Below are 14,282 nucleotides of genomic sequence, written 5' to 3'. Positions count from 1 at the left end.
AGGCTTCTCGGGGAGAGGGCCCCCGCCCTTCCTCCGGGACGCCTTGCCCGCCTCCGGCAGCGTTATCGTGACGGACCGCGGGGAACTCTGGGCCAGGCTGCGGCCCGGCCCTCGGGAGGCCTGGCCTGGGGCGTCCCGAGTGGCCAGCTCTGCCATCCCCCCCACCCCCGGCGGCTCCCCCACACCAGAGTTGCCCCCCGGAAGGCCCCTCCCACGGCCTGCTTCCCCCAAGGCTCTGGCAGAGCCCTGCTTCCACTGGGGCCCGAGCACCCCGAAGCTGCCACCCGGATAGTCAAACTCCAAAGCAGGATTTGAACCCCAGCCCCTGCGGGCGGCAGTGCAGCACGCTCCCCACTCCAGATTAAGGGATGCCGTTGGAAAGGACAGGACAGCTTGCAAGGAAGCCTGGGGGAGGCAAAGAGGGGGGCCAATTCCCGGAACTAGGAGCCTCAGATCAGACAGCGGAGGCTGTTGGGAGAGGGGCTCCGGGTGCTCCGCCATGCAGTCTGTAATCCTGGCGGCAGCGGGGAGCCAGTGAAGCTTCTCAGACAGGGGAGGGACCTGCTCACTAAGGAGCTGGCCGAGAATAGGACCAGTGTGTGTGGAGAACAGCCCAGATTGGAGAGAAGTTGCAGAAGTAACATTGCCAAGTCTTGGTAATAAGAGAGCTGTCCAAAGTCAATCTGGGGGACTGACAGGCTGGGGGTACCCTCAAGAGAGATGAAGATGTCCAAAGGAAAGGGGACCTGTTTTTTAGGAGTTTTTTTTGCAAGGCAGTGGGGTTAAGTGGCTTCCCCAGGGTCACACAGCTAGGGAATTAGGAAGTGTCTGAAGTCAGATTTAAACTCAGGTCCTCCTGAATCGAGCCAGTGCTCTATCCACTGTACCACTTAGCCGCCCCCTTGGACTTTAAAGAGGAAGCTCACAATTTCTGCTTGGACACTGCAACTATTCCTAAACATGTCCTCTCCTTAGGTAGCTAGACCCCCCCCCCTTTTTTTATCAGTACCCGTCAAAGGACCTTCCACTCTAGGTCACCTTCAGCCTTTTTTTTTTTTTTTTTTTAAATAATGGGAGCCTTGACTTTTTAAACACCATACTCTTGTAGAGCTGCTAGGAGGCCCAGGGTAGAGAACACCAGACCTGGAGACAAGAAGACCTAAATTCAAAGCCAATCTCGGATCCTTTTTAAACAGTGCGATCCTGGGCAAATCAATTAAATTTTGCTTGCCTCCCCTTTCCTCATCTTTAAAAATGGAGGTAATATTAGCACCTACTTCTCGGGGTTGTTGGGAGATATTTGTAAAGTACTATGCATGCCTTAAAATGCTAGCTATTATTATTATTATTATTTTATCATAGTTATTTCCCATTTTCTGCCTGTTAGCTTTTGTCTTTTTGTCCTACTGAGAACACAGCCTTAAGGAAAATACTTAACCCAGAGAGTTTTAGGGAAACCAGAGTTCTCCATGTGTCATGAAAAGGATGCTGATAAAGATCCTGTCTTCACCTCCTCCCTCCCTTAAAGGATGATGTCTGTGACTGAAGCTTCAGGGGATAATGACTTCTTATACATAGAACAAAACCAACAAGTCTCTGAACCAATAGGATTGGGGGATGAAACCCCAAGTCTTGCAAAGCATCCAGTGTCTAATAAACATTCATAAGTAGAGGGGCCCCAAACGAAGCAGGGTCCAGGACATCTCCCACAATCCACATTCTTACTCGATTCATCTGTTTCTTTTCCAACTCCCCTCCCCCAGCCTTTACCTCAGTTCCTCTATGATGTTGGCAGAAAGCTGCTGCTCCCGGATGCGTCCCACCTCCTGAGGAGGCTGCCCCACCAGCTCGATGATGGTCACATGGCGAAGATCCAGCCCACAGGTAGATTGCTGCAGAGGGGTAGGTAGGATGAAAAGGGCCTAGGACTGCCCCCAAACAAGAGATTCCAGACTGCTGGAGAACATTCCTTTAGCTCAGTCCTCCTGGGGCCACAACATAGTTCCGGTGAAGGAGGCCATCATTCTTTGCCAAAGACACCCTTGGGATTATAATTGAACTTTTTGGCCTTCCTATGCTGTGCCTTCCCTACATAGCATACACAGTTAAACAACTGCCAAGTGGGAGAGTCTCAGGCTATAACTGTAGACAGCTACACAGTCTCCTCAGTGTCAACCAAACTAACAACACAGTATGCCTCTTAGATGGCTCTACTTGGTGTAGTGTTGGACTGGGGCCTGGGAATTCCAGGATTTCAATCTAGCCTCACTTATTTGAAGCCAGGTAGATCAGTGCGTAGATCACTTCCCCTGGAGTCAAGAAAAACCTAAGGTCAAATCCAGTATCAGACAATTTTTTCCTGTGTAATCCCAGGCAAATTACCTGTCTGCCTCAGTTTCCTAACATGTAACATGAGTATGATAATAATGCATATCTGCCAGGGTTATGGTGAGAATAAAATGAGATAATACTTGAAAAACTTTTTATTTGTCATAGTTGTTACTTTTGTCATGGTTGTCACTGTGCTCAAGTCATTTAAATGATCTGAGTCTTTTTCTCTATTTATAAAATGGGCATCCTAATAGATCCTACGTAACAAGGCCATTGCAGGGTTCAAATAAGATAATATATTTAAAATACTTTGTAATTCCCCAAATTCCATATAAATTTATTATTATTATTATTATTTCAATGGATCTTGGTAACCTTCCAGTGATGTGGATTGCAAACTCTCTATGCTTTCCCATCCTGTGTCAATGTGCTGAAGGCCCTCCTTGGTTTCTTTTGATACCATAACCATGTCAGTAGAACAAAGACTCTATCTATCCATTTATCTCTTCTTCTGTAACCAACCCATCAACTTTTTTTTTAAACTCTCATTCCCATTTATTTATTATTTTGGTTTTTAAAATGCATTGGGGTTAAGTGACTTGTCCAAGGTCACACAGCTAGGTAATTATTAAGTGTCTGAAGCTGCATTTCAATTCAGGTCCTCCTGACTCCAGGGTCCATACTCTATCCACTGCACCACCTAGTTGCCCCTCCCATCAACTTTTTTTAATCACATGCTTCATAGATATCAAGATTGACACCTGGGTGGAAGGTCATCTAGGAGCCATCTTTTGTAGAGGATTGACCTAGCTGATCTCAAAGTTCCTGTGTAACTCTAAATCCCTGGATCTCCCCAACACATTCAACCCTGTTTCTTGAGCACAGCCCTGAGTTGCTCTTTATAGTCATTTGTGGCTATACTGAAGTTTTTTCCATCCTTGCTCAAAAATTTTCCTGGTTGGTTACTGCCACTCTCCCTTCACCCCAATTGCCAACAGTACATGGTCCTTTCTGTCCCTGCAGCACAACTTCCCTTGTTTTTGCCATCTCTGCCCTTTGTCTTCTTCTCTTCTATCTTTTTTTGCTTCCTGTGCATTCTGTCAATTGTGCCCATATCTATGCCTGGCTGTCTGGATTATGACCCTGACCTAATGACTCAGTTGACTCTGCCTCAAGTTGTCCTCCTTAGCCACTCTGGTCCAAAGGGTGAGCTTTTCCTCCAAAGATTCTTGACATCCATTTCTTTTTCCCTTTTCAATGCACCAATGAGCATGAGAACAGCGTATATACATAGTGATCAATAAGCCTACCACTGATGGACGTCTTGGACTAGAGGTGTCCCCCCAGGCTCTGTTCCTGGCTTCTCTTCTCTTTTCTCTCTATACTTATCAGCTCCTCTCCACTCATACAGCCATCATCCTAGTTCAGGCCTTTATCACTTCTAATCTGTTCACAAAAGCCTCTGTAATGGTCTTCCTTCCACAAATCTCTCCTTATGTCCCTCAGTTGCCAAAGTGATTTTTTTTTAGATTTTTCAAGTCAATGGGGTTAAGTAACTTGCCCAAGGCCACACAGCTAGGTCATTATGAAGTGTCTGAGGTCGTATTTGAACCCAGGTACTCCTGACTCCAAGGCTGGTGCTCTATCCACTGTGCAACCTAGCCACCCCTAGTGATTTTCTTTAAACACAGATCTGCCCATGAAAATTCCAGTTCCACAAACTCCAATGACTCCTTATCTTGTGAGACAAATCCCAAACCCTCTGTTTGGCATTTAAGCTCTTCATAACATGGCTCCCCCCTCCCCCCCATACCCCTCCCTTTCTAATCTTCCATTCTCTGGGCCAAAAAACCTCTCACTTCATTTCCCTCTTCATGCCTTTGCTTTGATTGAGCCCACATTCTCTCTCTCCCAACCTTGGACTCGTGATCTAGTAGGATCCTCTTCTGAGCCTCAGTTCAATCTGTCCCCCTGGCTGCTAGTGCTTCCCCTTTCAGAGGCTCCCTTCCATTTACTCTAGCTTGATCTTGATCTTGATTCAGGGACCAATTTTACTTTTCCTTCTAATTTTACATGTATCTGACAATGCCTGATGCTGCTCAGTCTGCCACAAATCATCTAGGCCCCCTGCCTTTATAGTCAGCAGGCTACTCCCCTTAGTCTTGCCAGTTCACCTTACTTCTCTTATGCAAAGCTGAACTAAGATGTGGGTTCTGGTTTCAAGTCTCTTTCCTGTGGGTGTCTGCTCCTTCATTCCCTCTGAAAATTAAGGAACTTCCTTCCTGCTCTGGAGACTATGACTTATTTATGTTTTCCTTTCTTGAGTCCCTGAGGGAAGCAAGTCCTTAGTCTTGACCCTTGGGTCACCCTCTCAGCTTCAGGGCTGAACCATTCTCCCAGCTACCTGCCCTTTCATTGTTTACAAACATTTTCTGATCTATCTCACCTCTGGTCTGAGCTTCTGACTCCCCAGTCCACTCAGCTGCTCTGAATGGACCCCAGAGCTAGGCCTGCTGTCTCTCCAAAGGTGTCCTTCTGACCTCTTTTGAAATACCTCCCTTCCATATCCCTTTGCCAGAATTACCAGCCTACTTGGGCATCATGAGTTCAAGTTGGCCCAATACTAGTAATTTTTGTTAAAAAGTCTTTAGTAACTTGCTATACCCATCCCTGGGACCATTTCATATTCTTCTTGCTTTTCCTGATCATATTCACACAAGTATTTAGGGCAGTGAGAGAGAGAGTGATTTGAAGTCAGAAGGATGAATTGAAATTTTGGCTCTGATACTTACTAGCAAGTAAATCACTTAACCGTTTGCTTCTATTTATATGGTTGCCTTAGTGTAAAATGAAGGAATTGGCCTTGGTGACCTCTAAGACCTCCAGATCTTATGATGCTACTTCTGACACTCTCAGATCATCTGGTACCTATTCCCATTGCTTTGGAAGGAAAATATTTTGTATTATGCCTCCTTCAGAAAGGGGCATCAGCCACTGAGAAGCCTTATATCTTGTCACTGGGATGAGCTTCTTCTTTTCTTATTTTGGATTGGATCTGTGATTTCAGGAGTAGAGGGGACTCCTGGGTTTGGAAATGACTGCTCTTAATGCAGATCAATACATGCCGGGCAATTGCAAGGCTTTGAGAGTTAGTTACCCAGACCCCAGAGAAGTTCACTGATTTGTCCAGAGTTACCAAGCCAGTCTGTATTCAGGGGAGGACTATCCCAGGGCCTCTCAACTCTGAATGAGGCCAGCTCTCTAACAACAAATAAAGGTTCCCATATAAGCATTAGAATAATAATAATAATAATAATAATAATAAACAACCAACATTTATATATCACTTTAAGCAATGGTATATTGGCAAAAGTTTAACAACTCATCAGGAAAAAATGTGCATATGATATGCTTTTCAGTTTAACTTGGATTATCAACATTTTCTATGTTGTAGTTTTATCTTTAGCAAAATGAATTAGGGGTTGAGGATTTTGGTTGCAGAATAAAAGTGAATCTAAAAATGAGTGAAATTCATGGATATGGATTGTTGGTAAGGAGGAGAGATGAGACATGAAGGAGTGATGTGATGTTAGGTAGATAGGTTGATAGGTAGTTTAGGGCAGATAAAGAAAGGGGAAGGTGCTCACTCACCTGTAACATGGAGATCTGCATTTTGTAGTATCTATTGGAAGGGTCAGGAGAGGAGACAATAAGGAGCCGCCGTTTCTCATAGAACTGATCCAATAGGGCTGCAGCGGAGTTGACATTTACATTAATCTTCATGGCTAGAGTAGAAGAAATGGCCATTCAGGACACTGAAATGAATGGATTCTTGGGTCCTGGACTCCTTCCTTTAAACCCTTCCCTTCAGAAAAGTCCTTGAAGGTCTCTACTCCTTCTAATGGATAGAGAGCACCAAATGTACTCAGGGTCCCTACAATAGTCATTTCTAGTAACTAGCTCTGTTTTGCCTAGAGTAGAGCATTTTAGGGTTTTTTTTAGGGTTTTTTTTTTTGCAAGGCAAATGGGGTTAAGTGGCTTGCCCAAGGCCACACAGCTAGGTAATTATTAAGTGTCTGAGGCCGGATTTGAACTCAGGTACTTCTGACTCCAGGGCCGGTGCTCTATCCACTGTGCCACCTAGCTGCCCCTAGAGTAGATCATTTTAATTGAATAGCCACTAACAGTATTATCCTGGCCATGCTTCTGTCTTTGCTTGTCTTACACCTGCAGCAACAGCAGAGACCATTTCCTGAGGGACTTTCCTTGCCTTTCAGTGGCTTAAAATCCTTTCTCTGCTATCTATTACCATATGGTAGGTGATCCTCCCATCTTTTCCACTTCTCTGAGCTATAGAAATTGCTAGGTACAGCTCTGCCCAGGGAATGACCTTCTGAAGTGAGGTAATCCAATCCACATGCCCACTCTTTTCCCTCCTCTCTCACTCACGGGTACAGATGGGCTGGGATCCTGACCACTGTCGGCTAGACTGGCAGACTCGAGAGGGGGTTCCCTGGCGCTCGTAGCCCCCATCACATTGATACTCGCATACAGCCCCATAGTTGTCCCCTGCTGAAGTGCAGGTGAGGTAGCCATGCTGAGGTGGCTTCAGTGTAGGGCAGCGTCTCACTGTGGAAGAAGAACTCAAGTCAAACTGTAGCATCTCCTCTAGCAAAAGAAGGCCCTGACAGTATCCATGCTGGGTTTTCCAAAGTGACAGGCCATGGTAGACCCAGGATGGAATGTACAAATGCAAAAACAAAACAGGGGAAAATCGAAGACTATATAAAAGAGTAGCAAATTGTAGGAATTCAGAGGAGAGAGCTGGAGGAGTTGGGGAAACTTTCTTGAGCTGGCTTTGATGGGATGAAAGAACAGAACTTCTTATCCAGTTGATTGCTTGAATGGAGCAGATAGAGTAGGCAGCTTCTTCCTATCTATTCCAGCAAAACCTTGAAGTGTCAGCTAGTTTTAATCATTAATGATCAAGAAATACAGTGAGAAACTAGGGTGACTTCTTCAACCTACAAACTGGACCAAAAATCAGCCAGAAGCCCAACAGCAATAGGAAAGGGACCTAGTAGCAAAGCCAGCTCCAGTACAGGGTAATTTCTCAGTGTGACCAGAGACAGACCAAGGACATGTATAGCCTTCTAGCTCTGCATCTGAGAGTTCCCTTGAGAAAGAACCAGGGTAGGCATCTTGGAAACCACAGGGAGAAGCAGTGGGCAGTGCCATGGTACTCAGCCTTGGTTACCTCAGGTGTGCATCCCTGATATCTGGTGAGACTCTTCGACTTCTAAAACAAGTCTTTCCAGAGGCTAGGTCTGGACAGACCTGGGTCTGGACAGACCTGGGTCTGGCCCAGAGTGGTCTTTCTGAAGCCATCATGGAGGATTGGATTGGGAACTATGTGAGATCATCCACATCTGGCCAGGGGCTAGGGACTTGTGGGACCTAGACTCAGAAGGTGGGGTAGATGAATCAAGCCTATACAAGTGTCATTTTACTCTCTGAAACAAGCTGATTTTGTTGAAGAATGTCTCCAGATTGGTTGTTCTCTTTCCCAACACAGGTGGATGTGGAGATAAGATTGTATGATTATAGATTTAGTGTAGGAAGAGAAACCACATAAGAAAATGAGATCCCGGGACTCAGGGACTGACTCAGTGGCCCCCAGGTGGTAATTAACAGTCAGGCTTTAAGCCTACTTCCTCTTGCCTCCACATTCAGATGCCCTTTTTATTGGCCTCTATTGTTTCTCCCTGTACATGTGAGCTTGATCCAGTAAAACAGTACCGGAAGGGAAGTGATAGGGGAGTCTGTGCATCCTTTCTGACCTTGCACCTTGACGATGAATTTGCAGCTAGCCCGATTATAGGCCCGGTCATAGGCAGTGTACCGAATGACGTGTTCTCCTTCGGGAAACCGAGATCCTGGCTCAGGACCTCGCAGGGTCACCCTGGATCAAACAGAACAGAAGAATTATTAAGGAGCTCCTTGAGCTATGAGACCAGGGTCAGGGAAATGAACTTCATTTTTCTGTGGCAGAGACTGGGAGAAAGGAGCTGCTATAGGAGAAAGACACTATTTAATACCCACCTGGTGATGGTACCATCTGCTGAATCTTTCACCACAGGTGGGTCCCAATACACCCTTGCAGTTAACTTCTCTGGTTCAGCCATCTTCTCACGGGAGTGGGGACAGCGAATCTTGGGGGGATCTATGTCTGCCAAGGAAAAATTTAAATGACAGCTTCTGAGAACCCTTTCATTCCTGGGAGGCAAATCTATTCCCTTGGGTGGTTATAAGAGGCAAGGAACCGAAAGATATCTCAGGAAGAAGTCTAGCTCTGGGTGGGGATGAGGGAAACAGGGAGAACCAATAGCCCCTGAATAGGTTATACAACTGCCTAGGGGCTTACTTCACCATTGTCAGAGATTCCTACTGGAGGGTGAATGGATGGATGGATCATGTCAAGGCAGCATTGGATGACAGGGCAACTGTGTGAGGACTGGCCCTTACCTACACATACAGGCTCGCCTCCACTCCACCGCCCATCCTCCATGCAGATTCGACTGCGGTCTCCTTCCAAGTGGTAGCCATTGGCACAGCTGTAGTCACAGCGGGAGTCTAGCAGGATGCCATTTGTGCAACTGTAGGTGCCGCTGGTGATCAATGACAGCACAGAACACCTCACCTCTACAAAAGAGCCAAGGAGGCTTCTGTGAACAGTGGCAGTACTCCAGTACTCAGGGACTCAGCACTGGGAGAGATAGTGAGGAAACCAGAGGCACCATCAGATACATCAAGAAACATAGATACCTCTAACTTTGCCACCTGCTTCATGAAAACTTCTGTTAGTCAGCAAGTATTTTTTTTTTCTTTTAGGTTTTTGCAAGGCAAACAGGGTTAAGTGGCTTGCTCAAGGCCACACAGCTAGGTAATTATTAAGTGTCTAAGACCGGATTTGAACCCAGGTACTCCTGACTCCAGGGCAGGTGCTTTATCCACTACACCAACTAGCCGCCCCTAGTCAACAAGTATTCTTGAAGTGCTCCCTATGTGTCAGACATATTTCTGAAGTTAGGGAATACAGAGCAAGGCAAAAATACCCTCCCTTTAAGAAACTCATTCTGTTAGAGAAGACAACATGAAAACAACTGTGTCCATCCTAGATAAATCGAGCATAGATGGACCCTAACTGAGAAGGTCTCTGGAGTGGGGAGTAGGGACAGGAACTAGGCAAGGCCTTCAGCAGAAACAAGTTAGGAAAGCCAGAAGGGGAGGGGAGGAGAGAGAACATTCTGGGAATGGATTTGGGGAGATGGAATTTCTTGTTTGACGAATACCATGGAAACCAGATGATGATTTTTGTTTTGAATATGACATCCATGGACCAGACAGTTTGAGAGAGATGTGAGACAGATTCAGGAGAGTCGAGCTATATAACTGGTTCTGAGGGGCAGCTAGGTGATGCAGTGAATAGAGCACTGGCCCTGGAGTCAGGAGGACCTAAATTCAAATCCAATCTCAGCCACTTCATAATTACCTAGCTATGTGACCTTGGGCAAGTCACTTAACCCCCTGATAGCAGTGCAAAAAAAAAAAAAAACCAAAACTGGTTCTGAGAGCCATCTGCAAAGAAATGGGAATCGAACCCATGGAAGCTAATGCTTCATTAAGTGAATAGTATAGAGCAGGGCCTGCTAAAGTGAGGCCCCAGGGCCATATCTGGCTTTCTGACTTGTACATCTCACAAACTAAGAATGCTTTTTACATTTTAAAATGATTGAAAAAAATCAAAAGATGACCTCTGTTAATTATATAAAATTCAAAGTTCATTGTCATAAATAAAGATTTATTGGACCACAGCCATGTTTGCATCTTGTCTGTGGTTGCTTTTTAGCTTCAATGGCAGAGTTGAATTGTTACAACAGAGACCTTATGTGGCTGGCTGACATTCTCACAGCTTCACTACAAATTAAAGTGGGACAGTTAGCATTGGAGGGTTTTGAACCATACTGGGACATATACCCATTGTGTCAAAACAGGAAAAGAAAGAAAAAAAATTTATTATGAGTTTTTGAGCTCATGATTAAGATTGAAAATTTTCTGGGCAAGAAAAATGATCTTTCACCATTTTTGAACACTGAAAGGCTTTGGAAATAAGCTTTTGCTATTAACTTGATAATGTTTCTTAATGAATTCAACCTAAAATTAAAAGGCAAAATTGCATTTGTATTCAAAACTTATGCTATGGTCAAGTCAATTTAATTACAGCTAACACTGTTTGAATTACAAATAATTCAATAAGAAATGTTATACTATGTGCTTCAAAAGCTAAAACAAGAAGTAAGCTCTCCATCCCTCCCCAAATTTGTACAGGTTATATTTTCAGAGCACAATTCCAGTAGCATCTTTCAGATCTCAATGTAAGTGTGAAAGAAATCTCCACGGTTACAAATCGATTGAACGGAGCACTTGAGGAACTTCCACCTAATCTGCACCTGGAAATAATTAATCTACAATATAATGACATGTTAAAAGGCAAATCTCGAGAGAAGAATCAAATCATATTCTAGCAATGCTTTCCAAGTGATGAATACGATCGTTTAAAATCATGTGCTTGTGGACTGATAACAGTATTTGGCAGCACCTACCTGAGTGAATAGATATTTTCAAACATGAAATACATCAAATCTCATTAGAGTTGCACATTTACAGAGAAACACCTGTGATTGAGTTTGATGAGAGGGAACACTAAGTTTGTACCCCAATTAAGCAAAATGTTATCCCCCCAAACAGATTCCATTCTCTTCATTAGTAGACCTATATTCCAAAAAAAAACCCATACTCGATTCTGATTATTATATTTTGAATTTTGTCAATAAAATTTTTGGGGAAAACTTTCTCTTTTTGCCTACTTTTTATTTTCCTTGATTTCATCTCTATCCACAAAGATTAAAATATTTATTTATCCCATTACACAGAAAATTTGCCAACCTCTGTTACAGAGGGAGAAGAAAAGATGAGCCAGGACAGAGCCTCAGAGATACCTATGATTAGTTGCTGTGACCTGGAAGAAGATCCAGCCTAGGAGACTAACCAGCATTAATCAGACAGGTAGGAAGAGCATCAGTAGACAACCATTTCACAAACCATTTTCATGAAGGAATCATTAGTTTTTGAAAGAGCAGTTTCAGTCGAATGTTAATATTGGAAGGCAAATTGTGAAGGTTTTAGGAACAAGAGTGAGCAGAGGCAATGGAGGCACTGAATGTATATGGTCTTCTTAAGGAGTTTACCTGATCAGGGGAGGAGAGCTACAGGACTGAAGCAGCAGGGATAATTGGAACAAGTGAAGTTTAAAACAATTTTTTAAAACCCTTGGGGAGACATGAACACATTTGTAGATAGCAGGGAAGCAGCTAGTAGATATTAAATGTTAAATTTCATATTAAATTAATTATTAGTAAGTGATAGAGTAGAGTGATGGAGGGGGCAATCTGTGCTGGAGAAGATGGGATGGAATGGGACCAAGGATGCAAGTACAGGGGATGGCCTTGGTAAAGAAGGGGTAAAAGAGGGTGAAGACAGCTGAGGAAAGTGCCATGAGAAGAAGGGAGAAAAGGAAGCTCTCATCAAATGGCCTCAGTGTTTTCAGTTGAGGGGTTATAGGGAGAGGGTACCATGGGAAGAAGGAAAGGAACAAATATTTATTAAGTACCTATTATGTGCCAAGCATTTTACAAATATCTCATTGATGCTTACAATAGCCCTAGTAGGTCGGTGCTATTATGATTCCCATTTTACAGTTGGGGAAACTGAGGCAGACTTTCCCATGGTTATATAACTAGTATCTGAGATTGGATTTGATTTTCCTGACTCCAGAAATTCTAAGTCACTGCTCCAAATATGTGGAACTGAAGTCCCTATTTAGGCTTCCTCACCGAGTTATTGGAACCCTGTAGTGGGGGCTTCACAGCCTGCCCCCTTGTGATGACTTTGGGAGTCTCTGAAGTCCTCTGAGTCTTTTGGTTCATCTGTCAGTGAAACTTGGGGCTGGATTTATGTGTTCTCCCATAGGGGTTTTTCCCAGATGCCTGTCATACTGTGAGTTCTTTGAGAATCCTTTGGGAAATTTGTATTCTCCTCCCTCTGCTGGATGCTTCTTTGTGGCAAGAAGATGGCACTGAGTTCTCTAAGGGAGTGCCATCTGGGCAGAAGCTGTGGCAGCATTCAGTAAGGTGGGGCCTGGAGCTGGATCATGTGTCTGTTACAAAGGGTCAGCCCAGGGAAGTATAGGAACACTTGTGCCCAGTCTGGAAGTGGACTCATGGAATCTCTCAAAGACCATTTGCCCAAGTCGAGTCACAGGAAACATGGTGACTACTCAACATCTTGAAGTGCTAGGAATGGCAATGGCACAAACCCTATTCTTGGGGAGCTTTTTATGGCACTGAACATTCTAGTATTGATTGGTGGCTGAAAAGGGATTAGAGGGGGACAGGGCTAGAAGGAAGGTCACATTCTTTGATTAAAACTCATTTCTATGAGGGAAAATTCATGTGATCCTCACAACAATCCTGGGAGGGAGGCACAGTTATTATTCTCATTTTACCATGGAGGAAAATGAGGGAAACAGAGCTTAAGTGACTTGTATAGGGTATCAGATGTTAAGTGAGTCTAGATTTGAACTCAGGACTTCTTGTACTCTGACTGGATCCAGGGATGGGAGTGAGGCTGCTTCCCATACTCCCTCCACTTTCTTCCTTTGAGAAACAAGTGCAGATTGAGTAGTTTGGTAGCAAATGGCTAATTTCAAGTATTACTGGGAAAGGGAGGTTACTGCCCCTGCTTGCGTGGGGAGAGTCCCAGAGAGTCCCAGACTTGAATTTGCTCTAATCGGCAGGTTAGGCTGGTTTACCATGGGCTTCAGACCACTAGGGTGCCACTGACCCCAGGGAGCCTCAGAAGAGAACAGTGGGAGAGCAAAGGGGTAGGTTGGTTTACTTAGGTACACTAGGGTGCCCATAGTCAGCCTTGGACCCTCCCAGGCTGCCTATCTCAGTCTGATCTCTTTCACAGTCAGGGTCAGGTGGATAGCGGGCACATACATTCACTTACGTCTACAGTAGGCCGTTCCAGACCAGCGCCGGCTTGGCAGGCAGTGCACAGATCTCCGACCGATCAGTCGATAGCCCCGGTCACAAGACAGCTCACACCGAGTGCCCAAGCTGCTGTGATAGTTGCCCCCTCTTGGGGAGTAGCAAATAGCTTCTCCATCTTGGACGTTCAAAGTATAACACCACCGAGGTACTAGAGAAACAGAAAGGAAGGTGAGGGAAGGGGGAATGGGTCAGGGCTGGGAATGGATGTGAGGCTGTCCCACAGAGACACTCTGGACACAGCTATTTCAAAGAACCATCTTATCACATGTGTGTATGTGTGTGTGTATTGTATTTTATGTTATTTGTTTCCTTTTTTTGTTTTTAATTTGATTTTTATTTTCAGTTCCAAATTCTTTCCCTCTCTTCCCTCTCTGCTATCCATTAAGAAACCAAGAAATATGATACCTATTATGCATATGTAGTCAAACAAAGCTTATTTCTGCATTAGCCATGTTGTGGGGTTGGGGGAGGGAAGCCAGAAAAATTAAGATAGAAAAACATGTCCTTTAGTTCTCTTTGGAAGTGGATAGCATTTTTCATCATGATTTCTTTGGAGTTGTGGTTGATCATTGTATTATTGAAAAAAGCTAAGTCACTCATAGTTGGTCATTGTACAATATTGCTCCATGTATACAATGTTCTCTTGATTCTACTCACTTTATCCTGCATCATTTCAAATAAGTCTTTTCAGGTTTTTCTCGAAAGTTTCCTATTCATTTCTTCTTATAGTAGAACCACCACTGTCTTATACCACAACTCATTCAGCCATTCCACAAT

At 44.3% G+C, this 14,282-nt stretch overlaps 1 protein-coding gene across 1 annotated transcript in view; it reads right to left on the bottom strand.

The window, feature by feature from the left end:
* The window catches only part of SRPX2 (sushi repeat containing protein X-linked 2), a 32,996-nt gene that overhangs the window by 3,633 nt on the left and 15,081 nt on the right, over positions 1 to 14,282 (bottom strand). Inside the window, exons 4-10 of the mRNA XM_074205050.1 lie at positions 13,462 to 13,653; positions 8,857 to 9,033; positions 8,434 to 8,560; positions 8,172 to 8,293; positions 6,781 to 6,960; positions 5,983 to 6,116; positions 1,771 to 1,892 (exon numbers count right to left, since the gene is read on the bottom strand). Coding sequence (XP_074061151.1) covers positions 1,771 to 1,892; positions 5,983 to 6,116; positions 6,781 to 6,960; positions 8,172 to 8,293; positions 8,434 to 8,560; positions 8,857 to 9,033; positions 13,462 to 13,653 — 1,054 coding nt within the window. The remainder of the gene's footprint in view (positions 1 to 1,770; positions 1,893 to 5,982; positions 6,117 to 6,780; positions 6,961 to 8,171; positions 8,294 to 8,433; positions 8,561 to 8,856; positions 9,034 to 13,461; positions 13,654 to 14,282) is intronic.

Source organism: Macrotis lagotis, chromosome X (genome assembly GCF_037893015.1).
Source record: "Macrotis lagotis isolate mMagLag1 chromosome X, bilby.v1.9.chrom.fasta, whole genome shotgun sequence".
Classification (NCBI taxonomy): domain Eukaryota; kingdom Metazoa; phylum Chordata; class Mammalia; order Peramelemorphia; family Peramelidae; genus Macrotis; species Macrotis lagotis.
This window is presented reverse-complemented; position numbering and strand designations above follow the sequence as displayed.